At 47.6% G+C, this 22,305-nt stretch overlaps 1 protein-coding gene across 6 annotated transcripts in view; it reads left to right on the forward strand.

The window, feature by feature from the left end:
• The window catches only part of LOC133355385 (FERM domain-containing protein 4A-like), a 308,322-nt gene that overhangs the window by 171,916 nt on the left and 114,101 nt on the right, over nucleotides 1-22,305 (forward strand). For 5 of the 6 annotated variants that reach the window (XM_061572640.1, XM_061572639.1, XM_061572642.1 and 2 more), the window contains exons 6-7: nucleotides 11,201-11,257; nucleotides 20,082-20,104. In XM_061572640.1, the coding sequence (XP_061428624.1) occupies nucleotides 11,201-11,257; nucleotides 20,082-20,104 (80 nt within the window). Of the gene's footprint in view, nucleotides 1-2,244; nucleotides 2,262-11,200; nucleotides 11,258-20,081; nucleotides 20,105-22,305 lie in introns of those variants that run through there. The other variant, XM_061572644.1, reaches the window with a different exon arrangement.

Raw genomic sequence — 22,305 nt, forward strand, 5'->3', positions numbered from 1 at the left:
TTTGAGGCTGAGTCGACCTAGGGGATGGCCTACTGGTGTAGGCTGACCACTGCACTACCGTTACACCTCGACTGGCACAGCATACCAGCAAGGCGGTGCAATTGGCACCGGTCCTGACCACCTTTGCCTCGCCGGTGTGGAATGTTATGGGTGCCACGGTGGCGAGATGTTAACTACCTCGCCTCGTACCCACGAGGTCGTGGGTTTGATCCGGACTCTGACGCCTGCTGGATATTTGGAGTGTCTCTCTCTCCCCGTGGTCACGTGGCTTTTTCTCCGGGTCCTCCGGTTTTTCCCCCCACATTTAGAATCAACATCGTGCGTTTCGAGTATTTGGCTGTTGAAAAAAAAACATGTGTACTTTTTCTCGGAAGTTCTCTAAATTATCCATAATAGAGGGTCTTTTTGGGTTAGCTCACGCAAATATAAATGTGTCATTAAACCCGCAACCATCCGACACAGCCAAATTGTGAGATTTGCCACGTACACAAAACATGGAAATTATTTACTAGTACAGCACACCGGGCGGGGAGACGGGCTTAACGACACATTTATATTTACGCGATCTAACAAAAAAGAAAACCTCTTATGGATAATTGAGAAGTTCCCAGAAAAATACGAAGAACATTGTTTTATAGTAATAGGTTTTTACCCTTTCAACTGGTACAAAACTGACACCTTTATACAAGTGATCATGTTTGCAATAACCACAACACAAGCAGTCAAAATGCAATACTCTGATAGTGCGCTGTTTTTGAGTTGTACGCCTTTTGGCGTCATCTGGTCTAACACCAATGGAGACTAGGCTCTAAGAAAAGCTGTCTCGGGTGTGGACCAATCAACTTCAAGGACAGTGCATATAATTATCAGAGTTGTTTCTTTTTGTTTGCATTTTGACTGCTTGTGTTGTGGTTATTGCAAACATGATCTCTCGTATAAAGGTATCAGTTTTGTACCAGTTGAAAGGGTAAAAACCTATTACTTTATTTTGCCACTGGTAAAGGAGGCCTCATAGTGTTAAAACATTTTTTATGAAAAGAATAAAATATGGAGAGCCACGTCTCAATAAGTCCAAGCATGACAATTCCACATTCCTATGGTGGGGTCCAGTCTGTCCGTAGGACGACTGCTGTTGACTTCGTAAAAAAAGTGCTACCTCATGTTAAATGATCGACCTTAGCAGGCTGCAGAATTAAAATGTGGAAATTCCACATCGCTTTGGCAAGAACTAGTTTTTTACAACAACAACAACAACCACCATTCGCCACTCAGTGGCGGTGACGTCACCACGCTGCTTGTGCCAGGCCATGTGCACCTTGAGGCCACGTGAAGTGTCGAACGCCCGCTGGCAGGAGGTCACGGGGCAGACCCAGGTGCCACAGGTCGACTGACTGAGATGACAGAGATGACTGGCTGATGCACCACCTGTGCCCCCTACTGTACCAACTTGCTGTGCTTTAGTCACCCGGCGCTCCGCTCGTTGTGGTGAGCGTCGCTCCTCCGCCCTCCGTTGTTGTTGGAGGGCGACTGCCTTCAACTGCCCAGTAGCATCCTTCACGAGCTTCCTCCACAGAGGCCGATTTTGACACCGCTGGTACCAGTCATCGGCAAGTCCACTCACACATATATATATACACACACACACATATATTTACACACACACACCAAGCACTGCTGGCCAGGTAGTTCTTATCTTGATGGTCAGGGTTCAATGATGCTGAGCCGAGTCATCCCTGACCCAAATATGAACTCTCAACCTTGCACTTTGGAGCCGTTGCTTCTCTACCGCGAGAGCTGTCCAGTGCAGCAAGCCACTGAGAAGCCGCTCTGATTACGAAATGTTCACACTGGAGGCATGAACAAGTCCTCCTCCAGCATCTGCCGTTATTCGAAGAACAAAGATGAATTGCATGTATGCAGTGGCGCATAATATGCGTGCACGCCATCATTGTGAGGGTGGGATTTTCATCCTTCTGCCGAGGCAAGTGTCAACTCGAGGTCACTTTGAAGGCTCGCCGACAAGATGAATGCATCGGCTTAAGGCTTCGCGGTGTGCTGGGTTCAGAGTTCACGCAGATATAAGGGCTCTCACGGCGCATCGAGGTTGGCCAACAAGTCGCTTGCATTGTGCGTGCGCGCGTGTGTTGAACATTTTTCGCACCGCACTTGGTCAACCGCGCTAATCGGAGTCGCGGTGGGACGGACGACGAACGCAATGCAAAAAAGAAGTTCTGAAGAAACGAGTTTTCATTTTGGAAGAGGTGAGATTTGCTCACGGGCGAGAGAGGATCACGGTGCGTACGGAAAGCATGTTGCAGGAAAAAAATGACGGGTTACAGCGTGAAGATTCCAGCGCATTCCAGAGATTGGCTAAGGGGGTGCGCGGGCACATGCTGCATCAATTGCGGCATAAGTGCTTTGAGACAAGGCATGAAGCGGGGTGTAAGATGCATTTTATGCTCTGACCGCTGACAGCCTATACTTTTCACGTCGAGTAGTCCTTGCGTATTTATCTTCTGTGACGTGTTGTAATCTGAATTTACACTTTTTTTCATTCGCCACAGCCCATCATCCCTTCCCAGGCTCGATAAAATTGATACCATTTTGTGGAAGCGGCAATGGTTTGCTGCCCTTCCCCCGCGCCTCCGATTAGACGTACGGTGCGAAAGAAGTTCAACATGCACGCATACATGGTGCAAACCAGAGAAAAGTGGAATTGTTTTGCCACAGACCTAGGGTCAGTGACAGAGGTCACCAGGTCTTAATTAACAACAATAGACCATTGTGATATTATATTCAAGAATATGAATCCTTGCAGTCACGAAAGCTTTAAATCAAAACATTGTGATATTGTTAAATAAAGTAGCAATGTAAGACGTTGACGAAGATTGTGTTGCGTGAACAAATATATAGCTTTATGTATATATCTTTTTTAATGTTGCGTTTTAGGGCATCTGTAACGTAATTTCAAACATACATTTAACATTTCCACAAATTGTGCGTACGAAAAACAGTCACACAAAATCAATGTACCATTAATTTTAACGACGAACTCGAGTCGGAAAAATCAACTCTCAATTGGATTCATTCTTCGTTCCAAGTTTGGAATTCTTTCTTGGAGAAGTTAACATGGGAAAGTCCGTGATGATGTTGTTGTTTTTAAATCCTTTATATTAAGTTCACTTGCTTGCTTGCGCGCTTCGGACCGTGCAAATCTTTCGGTCGTTTTTTAACCCACTTCCCGTGATCCAATCGAGCTGACATTTTGCACACAGACTCGTTGTGCGTGACAATTTATTTTCGTGAATTTTTTTTTCCAAAATTTTACACTTTTTAGGAAAAAAATAAATTATATTTAATTACCAATTGCTTAATGGTGGCAGGCAATCATCTGACCCATAGGTGGCAGCCATCTCAAGCCAGAGGACGAGACTCTAGCCGCCACGCATATAAAGGATTTATAGTGAAAAACTTTGTTTTTACGGGTTAATTTTTTTCTTTCCTACGACGTTCGTTAGAAAGAACACGACAACAAAAAATGCCCCCCTGTCCACGGTACACGGCCGCCTCTGGTGCTCTGGTGTGCCAGCCCATAACACTCCGACAGATGTCAATGCCTGCTGCCTGCGGAAGTTCCGCACAGCCCTGCGGTGCGACGTCGCGGTTTGTGCCCGAACAAATTCCCCACACCAGGTGTTAGCATTGGCGTTAATTAAAACACGCACGCACGCACGCCCCTGTTGTGCATTTGTGATGGCCTTCAGCAGACACCAGCTGCAGGTGGGAACTTCCACAACGCTGCTTTCGAACTCAAATCGGATCCATATTCTTAGGTTTTTTGCGGTAAAGTCACGTAGGTAAAAAAAATTTAATTAATAAAAGTAAAATAAAAAATAAAATAAAAATAAAAATCACGACGTTTCGGAGGCAACACAAGCTTCCGTCTTCAGGTGGAACCGTCACAGCCCGACAGCTGTATCAAGTAAATGAGAGATTACAAGAGATACCACTCCGTATATATAATGGTTGAGGGGGGGGAAGGGCCAGGAACGGCCCACTTTTTATTATTAATTAATTTTAATTTTTTTTTACCTACGTGACTTTACCGAAAAAACCTAAGAATATGAATCCTTGCAATCACGAAAGCTGCAAATCTAGAATCAAATCGGATCGCTTTGCCCAGGGGATAGCAACCTGCGACTCTTGATGAACCGCTTCGTGACCGATATTTATGAAGGACCCACAGTCTCGTATTCACCATCGTGCATTGCGACTCTTGAAACATTGAGTGGTGGTGGTGAGATGTTAACTGCCTCGTCTGGTGTACAGGAGGTCGTGGGTTCGATCCCGACCCTGACACCTGCTGCTGCTGTATATTTAGAATTGGCGTGTCTCTCATCATCATCATCACGGTGGCTAGGAGATGTTAACTGCCTCGTCTGGTGTACAGGAGGTCGTGGGTTCGATCCCGACCCTGACACCTGCATATTTGGAATTTGCGTGTCTCTCTCCCCGTGGTCGCGTGGATTTTTCTCCGGATCCTCCGGTTTTTCCCTGCACATTTAGACTCAACATCACGCGTTTAGAGCATTTGGCTGCTGCTGCTATAAATGTCCACGTGATAAGCCACTTCATTGAGCTGTCATTTGTGATTGCCAGGTCGCTTCTGAAAAAAATAACCCGTAAAAACAAAGTTTTTTACTCTAAATCCTTTATATGCGTGGTGGCGAGAGTCCTCTCGTCCTCTGGCTTGAGATGGCTGCCACATGGGTCAGATGATTGTCTGCCAGCATTAAGCAATTAGTAATTAAATATTTTAAAAAAATTCCCTAAACAGTGTAAAATTTTGGAAAAAAATTTTCACGAAAATAAATTGTCACGCACAACGAGTCTGTGTGGAAAATGTCAGCTCGATTGGATCACGGGAAGTGGGTTAAAAAACGACCGAAAGATTTGCACAGTCGTAAGCAAGCAAGCACGCAAGCAAGCAAGCGAACTTAATATAAAGGATTTAAAAAGAGCTGTATAGCTCAGTGGGCCTTACCTGGTAAATACAAATAAAATGCTTTAGTTTATCTTCTTAATTCTTTCGGTAAAGTCACGTGGAATGGAAATAATAAAATAATAAAAATAAAACATTATAAAATAATTCTCACGACGTTTCGGCCACAACGCAAGTAGCCGTCCTCAGGTGGAGAACAGGTCTGTCGAGGAAGACAGATCATTATTTCCATTCTAAGTGACTTTACCGAAAGAACCAAGAAGATGAATCCCTGCAGTCACGAAAGCTTTTAAATCGAAATGTCTTAGTTTACTTTTATATTTGAGCTAAGCCACTTCCTGAACGAAGAGAGCTCTAAATTTCGATTTAAAGCTTTCGTGACTGCAGAGAGAGCTCTATATGGCTAGAGACTAACAAACCCGCCGCACCAAACGTGCCAGTGATGATGCAGCGTTCGGTTTTCATGTTGCCTGCCACGACGATTCGATGGCGAATCTCAGAAAGTATTCGCTCGGTCCCAATGAATTCACGTCCCCCCACCCCCCACCCCCTCCCCCGAGTCACTCGGCCATGCTGCTAAAGGTTTTATTCCCCAGTAAATGTCGCGTTCGTCATGAATGTCACCTCTCGTGCATGCGTGCGTGACTGAACATTGTGTTGTGTTTCTTCGTATGCGCCTCGATTCGTTTAGTTTGTGCGTATCGCCGATATTTGTATTTATTCTGTGTAACCCGCTCCTGTTTTAAGGAAACACCTCGCGAATAGACTCAGCCCTGCCATGAGAACGTGTAAGTTGTCACCAACTCTCTCTCAGCGTCGCCAATAGAATGCATCTTCGAGCGTAATATAATCACATCGACCTGATCGGATTACTAAATAAATTATATTTGTGATGATGATGATGATCCTGCTGCGTCGGCAGTGGTGCGCAAGCACAGACAACGACGAAACATTTCAATGCGTTTGTCAATTAACAACACTGCGGCCTGAAAAAGAAAACACATGATAGGTGACGTTTCGGGCAATGGGTCTTTTTCATGGCACGTCGATGAAATCCAGTGTCCGCCACAGCCTCACTCGCCCGCTCAATTGCGTCATTTCGAGTTTATTCGAATTATTGCTTCTGTATGAATCCCGTTCCTACAAGCGTCGTGATTTTAAACATTGCCACGATGTCTCTGCCTGTTGAATAAGTACGGGTTACACTGTGCAGGTTACACTCTACTCATGAACACACTACAGCCATCGAGATAAAGACGTGGTCACTGCTTCGCGCACCTTCAGATGCACTTCTGCGACCGTCTGGAACGCTCTTCCTCCCGAATTGGTATCTTCCTCCGAACCTTCGTTCGGCATGGTTGGCTACGTACGGTGCGAAAGAAATTCAACATGCATACCTCTAATAGGCACGCATCGCTTTATCAGCGAAGTTCCATTCTTCGGGACGATGCATTCCGCGTGACATTTGCATATCATGCAGTGAAGTAGATATTCAAAGATTACGGAGGAAATGAGAATGAGCGGTCGGAGACGGGGCAATGCACAACGGCCCAATCGGCAACCAAGACGGAGACGAAGTAGATGGCACCGAAACGATAACAGAGCCGAGATGGAACGGACCAGAGGAGGCCGATACAAATGAGGACGTGCGCCACAAATGATCGTCACAGTCGACATGGGGCAGGGAGCACGCAATCTATTCTACGATCGCATCGCAAACCGCAAATGCGACGCTTCAGGGGCGTGACTTCTCCACGCTCTGCGGAGATGATCGCAGCAAACGCGCGACGAATTTCCCGTTGGGGGTACTATTGGCACAGCAGATATGAAGCGACGGAAACAGATTCTACACTGGGCATGTGTGGGGGGGGGGGGGTGGAAAAAAAGCGCTTCATAGCTCATCGGATTCCTCCAGTCTGAAATCGAGATCCCGATTTTTGAAATGTCCCGTGCAGAGATGAACGACCACCGACTCGCTGCTTCACGTTCTGATAATTGATCATTGTTTTTTTTACCCTTCTATCTGGCAACAAAACTGACACCTTTTTTACAAGGAGTCATGTTTGCATAGACCACAATACCTGCAGTCGTAATGCAAACAAAAAAAACATGACTCTGATAATGTATGCACTGTCCCTTGAAGTTGACCCTTCACGTTCTGTTGCGGCCTCTAACACGCGCAGAGATGATCGCGTCCTCGTGGTTCACCAACCCCTATCTCTGCTTGGGCTGGCTGTGTCACCCGGTGGTTCGCGCTTCGTGCGAGCGGTTGGTCTCGGCGGCCTTTTCGCTTGCGTGTCCCAATGTAATCGCGTAACTCTCTGCCCGTGAAATATATTTGCAGCACATTGGTATGATCTGCATTTTTAAATCCTTTATTAAATCCTTTATATTAAGTTCGCTTGCGCGCTTACGACCGTGCAAATTTTTCGGTCGTTTTTTAACCCACTTCCCGTGATCCAATCGAGCTGACATTTTCCACACCGACTCGTTGTGCGTGACAATTAATGTTCGTGAAAATGTTTTTTCTAAAATTTTACACTGTTTAGGGAAAACAAATTAAATATTTAATTACCAATTGTTTAATACTGCAGACAATCATCTGACCCATAGGTGGCAGCCATCTCAAGCCAGAGGACGAGAGGACTCTAGCCGCCACGCATATAAAGGATTTAGAGTGAAAAACTTTGTTTTTACGGGTTATTTTTTATTAAGTTCGCTTGCGCGCTTACGACCGTGCAAATCTTTTGGTCGTTTTTTAACCCACTTCCCGTGATCCAATCGAGCTGACATTTTCCACACAGACTCGTTGTGCGTGACAATTAATGTTCGTGAAAAAATTTTTCCAAAATTTTACACTTTTTAGGACAAAAATATTATATTTAATTACCAATTGCTTAATGGTGCAATGCAATCATCTGACCCATAGGTGGCAGCCATCTCAAGCCAGAGGACGAGAGGACTCTAGCCGCCACGCATATAAAGGATTTGTAGTGAAAAACTTTGTTTTTACGGGTTATACTTGTCGTTGTTGTTGTTCATTAGCGAGTTACGCCAACGCTGCATGACGCGATGGGCAGTTGTGGCTGCGAGTCACCCAGGTTGCCACCGGCTCTCTCTGTGCCGTGCCGGGGTTTGGGACCACGGTTCGAGTCCTAACAGATCAATGCCAACGTAATGACACATTGATTAGTGCCAGTTGTACAAATACTAGACCTGTTGTTTTATTCACGTACTTTTAATTGTCTCTCATTGTTGCTCGTGATAATGCAGTGTGGCTGCCTTTATCGGTGTTCGATACGGCAGATAACCCGCAACAGGGCTTGTTGTGTGTGGAGTGTGTGGGGGTGGGGTGTGTGTGTGGGGTGTGTGTGTGGGGTGTGTGTGTGTGGAGTGTGTTTGTGTGTGGGGGGTGTGTGTGGGGGATGTGTGTGGGGGGTGGTGTGGGGTGTGTGTGGGGGGTGGTGTGGGGTGTGTGTGGGGTGTGTGTGTGGTTGGTGTGTGGGTGTGATGGGTGTGGTGGGGGTGTGGGGTGGTGGAGGTGTGGTTGGTATGGTGAGTGTGTGGAGTGTGGTGGGGCTGTGGTTGGTGTGGTGAGTGTGTGTGTATGGTGTGTGGAGTGTGTAGTGTGGTGTGTGTAGTGTGGAGTGTGTGTGTGGTGTGTGGAGTGTGGTTTGTGGAGTGTGTGTGTGGAGTGTGGTGTGTGTGTGGAGTGTGTGTGGAGTGTGTGTGGAGTGTGGTGTGTGGAGTGTGGTGTGTGGAGTGTGGTGTGTGGAGTGTGGTGTGTGGAGTGTGGTGTGTAGAGTGTGGTGTGTGGAGTGTGGTGTGTGGAGTGTGGTGTGTGGAGTGTGGTGTGTGGAGTGTGGTGTGTGGAGTGTGGTGTGTGGAGTGTGGTGTGTGGAGTGTGGTGTGTGGAGTGTGGTGTGTGGAGTGTGGTGTGTGGAGTGTGGTGTGTGGAGTGTGGTGTGTGGAGTGTGGTGTGTGGAGTGTGGTGTGTGGAGTGTGGTGTGTGGAGTGTGGTGTGTGGAGTGTGGTGTGTGGAGTGTGGTGTGTGGAGTGTGGTGTGTGGAGTGTGGTGTGTGGAGTGTGGTGTGTGGAGTGTGGTGTGTGTGGAGTGTGGTGTGTGTGGAGTGTGTGTGTGGTGTATGTGTGTGTGAGTGTGGTGTGTGGAGTGTGGAGTGTGGAGTGTGGAGTGTGGAGTGTGGAGTGTGGAGTGTGGAGTGTGGAGTGTGGAGTGTGGAGTGTGGAGTGTGGAGTGTGGAGTGTGGAGTGTGGAGTGTGGAGTGTGGAGTGTGGAGTGTGGAGTGTGGAGTGTGGAGTGTGGAGTGTGGAGTGTGGAGTGTGGAGTGTGGAGTGTGGAGTGTGGAGTGTGGAGTGTGGAGTGTGGAGTGTGGAGTGTGGAGTGTGGAGTGTGGAGTGTGGTGTGTGGTGTGTGTGGAGTGTGGTGTGTGTGTGGTGTGTAGAGTGTGTGTGTGTGGTGTGTAGAGTGTGTGTGTGTACGTGTAGGCTGTGTGTCTGTGTAGGCTGTGTGTAAGTTCTTGCATTATTTTACAAAGCAGGTTAGACCGGTACGAGTTGTGTCACACACAGCGGAGTCATCCTGCTGGGCACGCTGACAGTTGTGGTGGAATTCGGCGGGGTCGAAACGCGTTAATTTTCACTCAGAAAGGATCACTTTAAAGGCAACAAAAAAGAATGTGATGATGTGTAGGCATCGTTCGCGTGTGAAGGCGTTGCACGCGTCGCTTTGTTTTGTTTGAACGACGTCATATCTCGTTGTTCACAAAAAAAAACTCGAGAGAGCTCGTTTCAAAATATTTAAAAAATATTCGTGGGGAAAAGGCTCCCCTTCTTGACTCCGCCACCAGTTGTCACGACGCACGCGTGCCTGCTCCACGCCACCGCTGCTGTTTTGAAATAATGCGAGCATTTACGTGTGGTGAAACAAAGAGATACATAAATGTATCACACCCCCACCTCCACCCCCGCAATGCATTATGTTTGTCAACACAACCTGACTTTTTTATTCTCCTACGTCGCAATATTTTGTTGGAACTAAAGCGAGAGACGTTTAACGCGTAGGCTGCGTCACATCTACGCATCTATTTAAGGAACTAAACAGGAGCATTTTTATCGCAACTCTGGCCGTCGCCTGATGAAGCTAGTTGTAATTACTGGCGAAACGTCGTACTCGGAGTGTAAACTTGTGGTTTATTCTCCAACACACCGGTTAGTGCTGTACTAGTATACTACACTACTATGCACTACATTATACACTACACTACTATACACTACACTACTATACACTACACTACTATACACTACACTATACACTACATTATACACTACACTACTATACACTACACTATACACTACACTACTATACACTAGTGCTGTACTAGTGACGAATTGGCCACGTTCTGTTTACGTGACAGGCCTTACTAGTTGGCTGTGTCGGGTGGTGGCGGGTTTAACGACACATTTATATATTTACGCGATCTAACCCATAACACCTGAATTGTGGATAAGTGAGAGGAGTAAAAAAAATGATTAAAGTTTCTCCGTGCGAGACATTTTATTCGGGCAAATTTTCCTTTCCACCCCCCACCCGTCTTTAAATAAATAAAATATTGTACAGATTTTCTTTGTCAATCCCTCCCTTAGGGTGAATGAAGTGTTTTCTAAAAAAAAAGCATATATACCGTGCTGGTCAGTGACTGGTTCAGACCAGTCCACTGTTAAAGCGCCACGAGGGTTTTTGTGCATTACAAAAAAAAATATGTGCACCTTTGTAAGTTTCAAATAACATCCCCGCCGATCCCGACGATTCTCCGATACGATTAACCGCTGTTGTTGCCAATGACGATGTCGGAAAAAAGAGAGCCGTATTTGGTGCACAATTTCTGGACCAAAAAGAAAGGCACCGGGACATACTTTGAAAACGACCACCGCAAACACCACCGCATCATTCCAGTCCATTCCACCCTCGGTGCTTTCTGAGCAGTGGTACATTCCTCCACTGCAGAGCTGTGGAGTGTGGGCTGGTTAGGTTGGTGGTGGTGGTTGTCTCTCTCCGCATGTGCACTGGGGCTTTGGTTGCCTGCCACAGATAGCTGGTGCGTGCGTGCGTTCATACTCACTCGTGTGTGTGCGTGTGTGTGTGTATCTCTCTTCTCTTCTCTATTCCCTCTGAGCCAGGGAAACACAGAGGTGGACAGCGATACGACGTTCGAGCTCGCCGCCTACGTCCTCCAGGTGAGATGACTTTTCCCTTCCCGCTCGTTCTCTTCACATTCCAACCTGTCGCACGAACTCATCTCGAGGTGGTGCCGGCAGACGCGGACGGGAGAGAGGTGGTGGCTGGCTGGCTGGCTGGGGGTGGGGGGTCTAGCGGGCATACAAAAGAAATAACTCGGGGTGGGAGGCGCAACGCAGTGGATGTCAAACAAACTTTGAGCAAATGCTAAAAAACACACACACACGACCGCAGGATTGGTAACGAGACGGTCTTCTTTGTTGGTGTCTGCTATAGATTTGGCTGGAGAAATCTAACTCTTATTACCATCTCTCCTTGTGTGTGTGTGTGTAAAATATAAACACAGAGAGGTTACGACGCACCGTAGCTGAATTGTCACTGGTGTTAAAGGGCTCAGCCCTCGATAGAGGGGCATAGCCCTCCCTCCTCCTCCTCTCCACGCTACAGGGTGTCCGCTGATGGTTGATTTCGCTCACAGAAAATGACCGCGCGCTCCGCTGTCCGCGTGATTTGTCTTATCTCAACCCAAACCCATCGGCCGAGACGTCGTTATGCACCAGAGGTATTCGCCGCCTCTGCAACGCAAACGGTTGTGCTATTGTTGTTGGTTGTGGTGGTTGTGGTGGTGGTGGGGGGGAGCGGTGGCGCAACGGTTAGCGTGCGACGCGCTACGAAACCCGGCGACCCGAGTTCGATTCCCGCTCACGGCCGATAGCGGTGACGATTTTATCCCGAACCGGTCCTGGGCCACCCCTAGGTCGACTCAGCCTCAAATGAGCACTTGGTGTGGTGTTGGCCACCCACCCCCTCGCGTGCCACAGTGCCGTCCGTCGTAGGTGCTCGCTGACAGCACTTGCCCCAACAGTCTTTGAAGGCTAGACGGGGGATCTTTCTCTTTTTTGATAAACCGGCCCCCTCGCTCGTGGTCCGATTTCCCTGCTGAATGCGCGCATGCGGAGCAAGTTTGATGTCTCTCTTGTGTTTTACCCACAGACGTTTCGGTTTCCCCCCCTCCCCCCATCGAAATGCAACAGAATTTGTTTAAATGTGTGCCCGGTGGCTTCAGTTATTTGTATGCATCTCGTGGACGTATGCATGCCGTGGCAATTGCGTGCAAAGACAACACGAGGTCGATATTAACGAACTCACATTTGTGGGTGAAAAATGTAATCTGCATGTCCCAGCGTGCTCCGTGCTACGCGTGTGTTATTTTTCATGCACTACCTGATGCGCAGAATTGGCTTAAAAGCTGTAGCCTGCGGGTATATGTGTGTGTGCGGGGAGTGGTAGCGTCGTGGTTAGCGCACCGCGCTACAAACCCGGCGACCCGAGTTCGATTCCTGCTCACGGTCAACACCAGTGACGATTATCTGAACCGGTCCTGGGCCTCCCCTAGGTCGACTCGGCCTCAAATGAATAGTTGGTGCGGTGGGTAGTAAACATCGCCACTTGGCATGGTGTTGACCACCTCCTCGTGTGCCGCTTAACAGCACTTGCCCCAACAGTCGGCTGCAGGTTACATGGAGGACCTTTGCCCGTTATTTTGCTATCACTCATTTCTTTGTATCATAGCAGTACTTGCAATAAGATGGCTGTATGTCCACATGGCCATCGAAGTGCTCCTAGCCTGGCACAAGTCCCATGGAGACATGATTACTATGATGATTGACAGCCGCTGTTGTGTGTGCTATTGTCACGAGGTTCATCATCTCATTTACATGTAATGCCTTTCGCATTTTCAGTCACGGATCAAACTGTGTTTTTTTCCTGCGAGTGCGCGTGTGTTCGCTTGCGATAACAGCTGCACGCTGGTTGGAAATGACATTGAAAATAATAACTTCACTCGTGCTCACTGCACGAGAACAACTTCTCGTATCTAAAGAGAGAGGGGGAAAAGCGCAGCCCTGCAATTTCGCACTCAATGTCACTGTTGGTGGAAGGGCCTCGAGAGGAACTCGAGGGGAGCAATGCGACCAAAAACTCAAACTGAACCACAAACTATTATTTTACCAGGTAAGGCCTACTGAGCTATACCAGGTCTTTTTCAGAAGCGACCTGGCAATCACAAATGATGGCTCGCACGAAGTGGCTTATCTTCGTGTGGAAAGTTACAGCAGCAGCCAACGACTCTAAACGCACGTCGATTCTGAAATGTGGAGGGGGAAAAGTGCCCAGAGAAAAGTCCACGCGACCACGGGGAGAGAGAGACACGCAAACTCAAAATATAGAGCAGCAGGCGTCAGGGTCGGGATCGAACCCACGATCGAACCCTTCCTTACCAGGCGAGGTAGTTAACATCTCCTAGCCACCGTGATGATGAGAGAGAGACACGCAAACTCAAAATATACAGCAGCAGGCGTCAGGGTCAGGATCGAACCCATACCAGGCGAGGTAGTGAATATCTGGACACCGGAGCACCCCCTGTATGGGTGTTCACACTGGCTGAGCCAGTGGGGGGTGGGGTTGCACGTGCCCCCCCAATGATCCGATCGAAATCCCTAATTTAGATCGGATCATTTGGGTTTATTAGTAATACTTCGGCATTTTGCGACCCCCACTGCCACTGTGTAGCATATTATTATGTGCCAGGGACTCTATGAGATGATAGGACAATAGTCTGAGTCCATAATTGGCAATAAGTAACGGCGAAGCGGTTATAAGTGACTCACAGAATTGTGCGCAGTTGTGTATACAGGACACGACTTCCCTGAAGGCATCAACACCTTCAGCGAGCGCGATGCCGATCACACGACGCGGTTCGAATTTGACCCTCGATCGATGGCTGCGCCATCGCCGCACACGCGTCGAATAAAAAGCATAGAACAAGTCCTTACTTACTAACAACTCTATCATTTTTCATTGCTGGAGGGGTTGCCTCCCCCCCTACCTGAAAATCGTGGCTCCGCCATTGGGTGTTCACCACATTTGTGAACCCACAAAACCGCTGCCAACCCTCAACATTGTCTCAGAAACGACCGTGCACCAATAACACAATTTTTTTATTAATTCAAACTATCATCTAAATTCTAGTATCTGCAACAGTTCTCCGGAACACTCCCCCAAGGCTTTCTATACCGGAACCATCCGGAGTTCGCATTCCACTGGTTGGCAAGCAAAGGTTTGGAATGACCACGACTCTTACAGAGGTGGGGAGCGGTAGTGTAGTGGTCAGCACGCCGTGCTACAAGCCCAGCATCCCCAGTTCGATTCGCGCTCACGGCGAACACCAATGGCCATTATTTGAACCGGTTCTGGGCCTCCCCTAGGTCGACTCAACCTCAAATGAGTACCCGGTGCGGTGTGTAAACATCACCACTAGGGAGACAAAGGTGGTCAGGGCGTGGTGCTGGCCACCCATCCCGTCGTGTACCGTTCCAGCCTTCATAGGTGTTCGATAACAGCACTTGCCCCTACAGCCTGTTGAGGTTATACGGGGGGTCTTTGTATGTATGTTGTACTTCTTAGCCAACCGTGCTAATCGGAGGTGCGGGGGAAGAACCACAAACTAAACACAAGAAGCAGTTCGAAGGAATTAAGTTTATCAATCTAGATGATTTAAAATTTCTTAGCTCCAGTGGCTTCTTAATATCGGAATGGAAGAGCGTTCCAGACGGCCGCAAAAACAGCGCATTTGAGGGCCACGTGACGCAGTGACCGTCTTTGTTCGATGGCTGGGAGCCCTCGGAAGACGTTCGGAGTACCCACGCTTTACCCCACCACGCGCAACCTCCACCTTCGACTCTGGCATGCTCATCGATACTGCTGTGGCGTTCCCCGTCGACCTCTGGATCGCGAAGCATTCCGCACCTCCGATTAGCACGTTTGGCTCCGTACGGTGCGAAAGAAGTTCAACATACGTCCACCGGTCAGCAAATGCGTGCGAACGGACGCTGTCGTGCAATTGCGCGGTGCCCGTGCTCACACATGGTCAGCGAAAGTAGGAACCTGGATTCGCAGGACACTGGCCTCGTAGTCTGTGGATGTATGAATTCACATTGTGGAACGTTTAAATGATCGCGGCAAAATCTCGTTTATTGGGCGTTGTTATTATTATGATTTCGCTCGTTTACCTAGGAAGCGTTCTTCTTCAGGAGGATCCCTGCCGAGATTTCACAGTAGGGGGCGATGTTGTTGCTGTTGTGTGAATCGCAATTGAATAATTTGCTGGTATGTGTCTCTTTAAAAGTTGCGATGTTTATCTGGCCCAGGGGGTTGGCAACGTGAGGCTCCGGCTCTTGAAGGGTTGCTTCATGACGTTATTCACACAACGCAGTGAAATATTCGTCTTCCTTTACCGAATTCGAAAAAAAAATTTGGCTCTTTCGCGTTATTTTGGTTGCCGAACACTGATCTGGCCTATACTGACAACATTGTATGGTTTCATATTATTGCTCTTTCGGTAAAGTTACGTAGAAGGGAAATAACAAAATAATAAAAATAAAACTATAAAATTCTCACGACGTTTCGATTGCAACACAAGCAATCATGATCAGGTGTGAAAACGACGGCAAGAATATGTGAGAATTTTATTGTTTTATTTTTATTCTTTCATTATTTCCCTTCTACGTCACTTTACCGAAAGAACCAATAATATGAATCCCTGCAGCCACGAAAGCTTTAAATCGAAAATGTATGGGGTTTTTTTTACTATCGGAGGAAAGCAGAGACACCTAGAGGAAACCAACGCAGAACAAGGAGAGACAGCATGCAAAACAGAAAAAAACACCCCAGTCGAGAATTAAACCCAGGTGCTTCTTTGCTCTGGGGCAGCAGTGTTACCACTGCACCGCCCAGCCACCACCCAGCCACCACCACCCCACCCAGCCACCCACCCAGCCACCACCCCACCCAGCCACCACCCAGCCACCACCCAGCCACCACCCCACCCAGCACCCCACCCAGCCACCACCCCACCCAGCCACCACCCCACCCAGCCACCACCCATTGTTGCTATGGCATGAATCCTACTGAATGCTGCGAGAGTAGACACGAGGTTTGTGCTCGGTTCACTCTGGAAACCGTGCACTTGTCAACTCTGTTTATAGACGGCACAGATTACGCTATCCAGACTGCATGTTTTTATACTCTTGGTTCATTCGGTAAAGTCACGTAGAAGGGAAATAATAATACAATAATAAAAATCAAACATAATAAAATACAATTCTCACGACGTTTCGGCCACAACGCAAGCAGCCGTCCTCAGGTGAAGAACAGGGCTGTCGGAAAGACAGCGTCATTCGGACGCTGTCTTTCCGACAGCCCTGTTCTTCGTTATTCGGACGCTGTCTTTCCGACAGACCTGTTCTTTACCTGAGGACGGCTACTTGCGTTGTGGCCGAAACGTCGTGAGAATTGTATTTTATTATGTTTGATTTTTATTATTGTATTATTTCCCTTCTACGTGACTTTACCGAAAGAACCAAGAAGATGAATCCCTGCAGTCACGAAAGCTTTAAATCGAAATTTAATTGCATGCTTTTTGTTTATACGTTCACGAGATAAGGATCCATCATGGATATTTTTGGGTCAGATCGCGTGAATATAGATTTGTCGTTAAACCCGCTACCACCCAACACAGCCAATTAGTAATGTTTGTATGGTAGAGTAAACCCACAACATTTATATTTATAAAACATTTACATTTGTTCATGTTTTTTTATTCTACGGTTTTATAAATCTGTCTACCGCTTGACGATGCCGGCTGTAATTACTGGCCAAACGTCGTACTCAGATTGTCAATGTTGTGGATTTGCTCTCCAACACACCGGTGTGCTGTACAAGTAACGAATCGGCACGGTTTGCATACGTGACAACCCTTACTAATTGGCTGTGTCGGGTGGTGGCGGGTTTAACGACACATTTATATATTTACGCGATGCAACAAAAAAACATGCATTACGGATGAAATTTGTCGCGACAGCCTACGCGTTAAGCATTCATAAATGCTAACTGCAGCAGCAACGACGGCATCCGCACAACGCACGCTCGCCCACTCGATAATCAGCAACCGATGCCTCGACTGCCACTTGCTCTCGTCAAATTTCTATTTAAAGCTTTCGTGACTGCAGGGATTCATCTTCTTGGTTCTTTCGGTAAAGTCACGTAGAAGGGAAGTAATAAAATAATAAAAATAAAACATAATAAAATAATATAATATATTATGTTTTATTTTTATTATTTTATTACTTCCCTTCTACGTGACTTTACCGAAAGAACCAAGAAGATGCTCTCGTCAAGTTCAGAAAAGGAAAAATGGGCAGCAGTAAGCTCAAGAGCACTCTGCAGACACGCACGCTGAATTATAGACGAGTCAACAACTGCACGCAGCTCTGGCCAAGACGCTGGTGCAGGGCAACCTGTGGCGTCTCTCGCCCAGGCAGGAATGGTGGCGCGGTGGTTTAACCACCTGTGCCTCGATGCGAGAAGGGCCTGGGTTCGATTCCCGACTCGGGATAATCCCCCCCCCCCCTTCCCCCCAGCCTCCTCCCCATAACTAAAGAAAAGCAATAGTATCAATGGTGTAGTAACAGGTTTTTACCCTTTTAATTGGCAACAAAACTGACACCTTTTTCACAAGGAGTCATGTTTGCATAGACCACAATACCTGCGGTCAAAATGCAAACAAAAAGACAACTCTGATAATGATATGCACTGTCCGTGAAATTGATTGGTCCACAACCGAGACAGCTTTTCTTAGAGCCCAGTCTCACATGGTGTTGGACCGGATGACGCCAAAAGGCGCACAACACAAAGACAACGCACCATCAGAGTATTGAGAGCTCGGGGTGAGCCATTTACATTATGAGACCTCCTTTGCCAGTAGCAAGATATAGTAATACGTTTTTACCTATGACTATTACTATATGTTGCTACTGGCAAGATATAGTAATACGTTTTTACCTATGACTATTACTATATGTTGCTACTGGCAAGATATAGTAATACGTTTTTACCTATGACTATTACTATATGTTGCTACTGGCAAGATATAGTAATACGTTTTTACCTATGACTATTACTATATGTTGCTACTGGCAAGATATAGTAATACGTTTTTACCTATGACTATTACCATATCTTGCTACTGGCAAAGGAGGTCTCAATGTGAATGTCAATGGCATTGGCCAAACTATCCCATTGCTCAAAAATGACATCGCAAATTAATCAACTGGGATCAGATCTTGCATGATGAGAACCTGTCAAGGTGCATGATGCGCAGAGTGTGCAGTGCACGCAGGTGGGTGCGTGCAGTTGTTATTTGTTTATTTTCAGAGTATTCGGTCGTGCTGCGGTTGAGTTTACCATTCGGGTGCTTCAAGCAGAACTGGATCGTGCGTGACGTTGGAAGGAGATTTGAAACCGAACCGAGTTCCCCATTGCGTGGGAAGCTTTAGCAGAAATATATTTTGGCACAAAATTCTGTATAGCTTCGGAGAGTGATGGGGCAAGGGCCGTTAGGTAGCAGCTGTTTCCCCACAAACCGGACAACGTTGTCTCCCCAAGTGGCGATGTTGACACCCACACGAAGCCCAGGACCGGTTCGGATAACGCTCGCCGCTGTCCTTAGCCAAATGCTGGCGATCGAACTTGGGTCGTCGGTTTCGTAGCGCAGAACGCTAACCACCGCAACACCGCTCCCCACAACAAGCTCGCAAGCACGCAAAATAAACCCCGTGTAGCCTTCATAGACTGTTGGGGCAAGTGCTGTCAGCGAGTAACACCTTTGAAGGCTGGGACGGCACACAAGGGGATGGGTGGCCAGCACCACGCCCAGCCGCCTTTGTCTCCCCCAGTGGCGATTATTACACATCGCACCAGGTACTCATTTGAGGCTGAGTCGACCTAGGGGAGGCCCAGGACCGGTTCAGATATTCGTCACTGGTGTTGGCCGTGAGCGGGAATCGAACTCGGGTCGCCGGGTTCATGGCGCAGCGCGCTAATCAATTAACAACGACAAGCACACACGTGTGTGTGCATACATATAAAGACAAAGATCCCCTGTATAGCCTGAACAGACTGTTGGGGCAAGTGCTGTTAGCGAGCACCTATGAAGGCCGGCATGGCACACAAGCGGGTGGCTGGCACCACGCCCGACCGCCTTTGTCTCCCTAGTGACAATCTTTACACACCGCACCAGGTACTCATTTGAGGTTGAGTCGACCTAGGGGAGGCCCAGGACCGGTTCAGATAATAGTCACTGAGTGTTGGCCGTGAGCGGGAATCGAAACCGGTTCGCCAGGTTCGTAGCGCAGCGCGCTATCCGCTACACTACCGCGCCCCACTACATACATACCTGCATGTACATACATGCATAGACAATAACAGAAAGGTCCTCTGTTTAACCTGTTAAACCACCGTGGGAAGTGTTGTTAGTGAGCACCTATTAATGCCAGCATGGTACACCAAGGGATAGTCTGGCTAGCAACCCCCTACTGGCCGCTTTTGTCTTCCCAGTGCGGAAATGAACCGTCGTTCATCAGATACTCATTTCAGGCTGAGGCAACCTAGAGAACGCCCAAGCCCGGTACATATTACAAAGAACCACTTTCATCGTTGTTGACCTGGATTTGAATCTGGATAGTGGGATCGTAAAGTTAACCAATATGGAAAAAATAAAATCGAGAAAACACTCCACTCCTAGGGAGACGCTCTCTCTCCTGTCGAGTGGGAGGCTCTTCTGCCAGCTGCGGAAATTTCAGGGCTGCACCTTTATCTTCATGTAAGCTTGGAACCAATCATCACGTGGACACGAGTGAGTTATTCATCTCTCACAGCTCGGTGTGTGCCCACCGCTTACCCTCAACTTGTCTCTTGTTTTCGCAGGAAGCAAAGGGCGACTTCTCAAGGTAAGGAAAGCGTCGATTCATTATATTTGCTATTTTTACATTACCAAGTAAGGCCCACTGAGCTATAGACATCACGAATGATAGCTCAACGAAGTGGCTTACCGCGTGCAAATTCATACCAGCAGCCAAATACACTAAATTGCACGTCGATTTGAAATGTGTAAGGGTAAACCCCTGGGAAAAATCCACGTGACCACGGGGAGAACACGCAAACTCCAAATATACAGCAGGCGTCAGGGGCCGGAATTGAACCCACGACCTCCTGCATACCAGGCGAGGTAGTTAACATCTCAATACGGAGAGAGAGAGAGACACGTAAATTCCAAATATACAGCAGGCGTCAGGGGCCGGAATTGAACCCACGACCTCCTACATACCAGGCGAGGTAGTTAACATCTCACCACGGAGAGCGAGAGAGAGAGACACAGACTCTAAACGTACAGCAGCAGGCATCGTCAGGGTCCGGAATCGAACCCGCGACCTCCTGCATACCAGGCGAGGTAGTTAACATATCGCCATCATTCCCATCATTCCTTGCTTTGATCAGCGGAATGAGCGCGCGTCACACGAGGCGCGCGTCGGCCTGATGAATATTTCTCACAGATCTTAAGTGGGGCCGAAAAACTAAAAAATTAACCCGTAAAACCAAAGTGTTTCACTATAAATCCTTTATATGCGTGGCGGCTAGAGTCCTCTCGTCCTCTGGCTTGAGATGGCTGCCACCTATGGGTCAGATGATTGCCTGCCACCATTAAGCAATTGGTAATTAAATATAATTTATTTTTTCCTAAAAAGTGTAAAATTTTGGGGAAAAAAAATTCACGAAAATAAATTGTCACGCACAACGAGTCTGTGTGCAAAATGTCAGCTCGATTGGATCACGGGAAGTGGGTTAAAAAACGACCGAAAGATTTGCACGGTCGTAAGCGCGCAAGCAAGCAAGCAAGTGAACTTAATATAACGGATTTAAAAATGGGAGCAATTTTACACTGCTTCCTCGCGTTCGATGCAGTCGATTCTTGCAATGCGATTTTGATTACGTAGCAAGATCCACCATGGCAGGAAAGGATGCTGTGTAATGAATAGCACGGTGGACTTGCAATCAATTCATTGGGGGGGGGTTACAAAGTCACGTGGACCGCGCTGGACATTTACAAATTTTTCCAGAATACAAAGCTTCTATGCCGTAACATCTCAGCTCTTGGTCTGTTTTTTTGTAAATGTCCATGATTACGATCAATATGTCATTGCAGGAAATAGACACCGATTAAAACGCATTCTTCTTTCGATGCACTGTGCGCGTTGCTTTTTAATAAGCAAGATCAAGTTTGCTCTCACTTGCCTCATTAGTTGATCATTTATATCCCAGTTCGCGGTCGTGAATCGCCCGAGGCATACGTTGCGTGTGTTGTCACAGCTTAAATAATTGATATTAATTGATTAAATTGGTAGGGCCTTACTCCGGTGTATTTGTGTGTGAACATGTGCGTGACCGTCGGGAGCTGTATTGTCGTGGTTAACGCTACGCTGCGCTACGAACCCAGCCGTAGGGGTTCGATTCCCACTCACGTCCAACACGGGTGATGATTATCTGAACCGGTCCTGGCTCTCCCCGAGGTCGACTCAGCCTTAAATGAGTTCCGGGCGCGGTGTGTCAACATCGTCACTAGGGAGACAAAGGCGGCCGGGCGTGGTGCTGACCACCCACCCCCTCGTGTGCCGTGCCAGCCTTCATAGGTGCTCGCTAACAGCACTTGCCCCTACAGTCTGTTAGGGCTGTAGGAGGAATCTTTGTCTTTGTACGTGCCAGTGATGTGTGCAATAAACAGACGGTCGGAGTTTCGGAGTTGTGCTGAACGGTGTAACCACGTGGGGAAACCTGTAGCTCTTGCCACGTGTTGTTAGATACACCGCCATATGGTACAATTATGAAAATACGGTGATGTGAGTGATGAGATCAATTGCCCTTTTCATCATGCCTAATCGGCTAATGCGCATTTGTTCAATTGCGAAATGAAAAGTCATTTAATCCATCGCACAATAGGTTTTCATCATCGACATTATTTTATTTCGGCAAATTAAATCAACACCCCCCCCCCGTTGTCTGCGCTGGTATTCATTTCATTATTCGCCATAATTCTCCGACGGAGCGCATGCTATGGGATAATCGCTTCGCCCTTGCTTAAATTTACGCGCGCGCA

Source organism: Lethenteron reissneri, chromosome 51 (assembly GCF_015708825.2).
Source record: "Lethenteron reissneri isolate LAM-NWPU_2019-01 chromosome 51, ASM1570882v1, whole genome shotgun sequence".
Taxonomy (NCBI): domain Eukaryota; kingdom Metazoa; phylum Chordata; class Hyperoartia; order Petromyzontiformes; family Petromyzontidae; genus Lethenteron; species Lethenteron reissneri.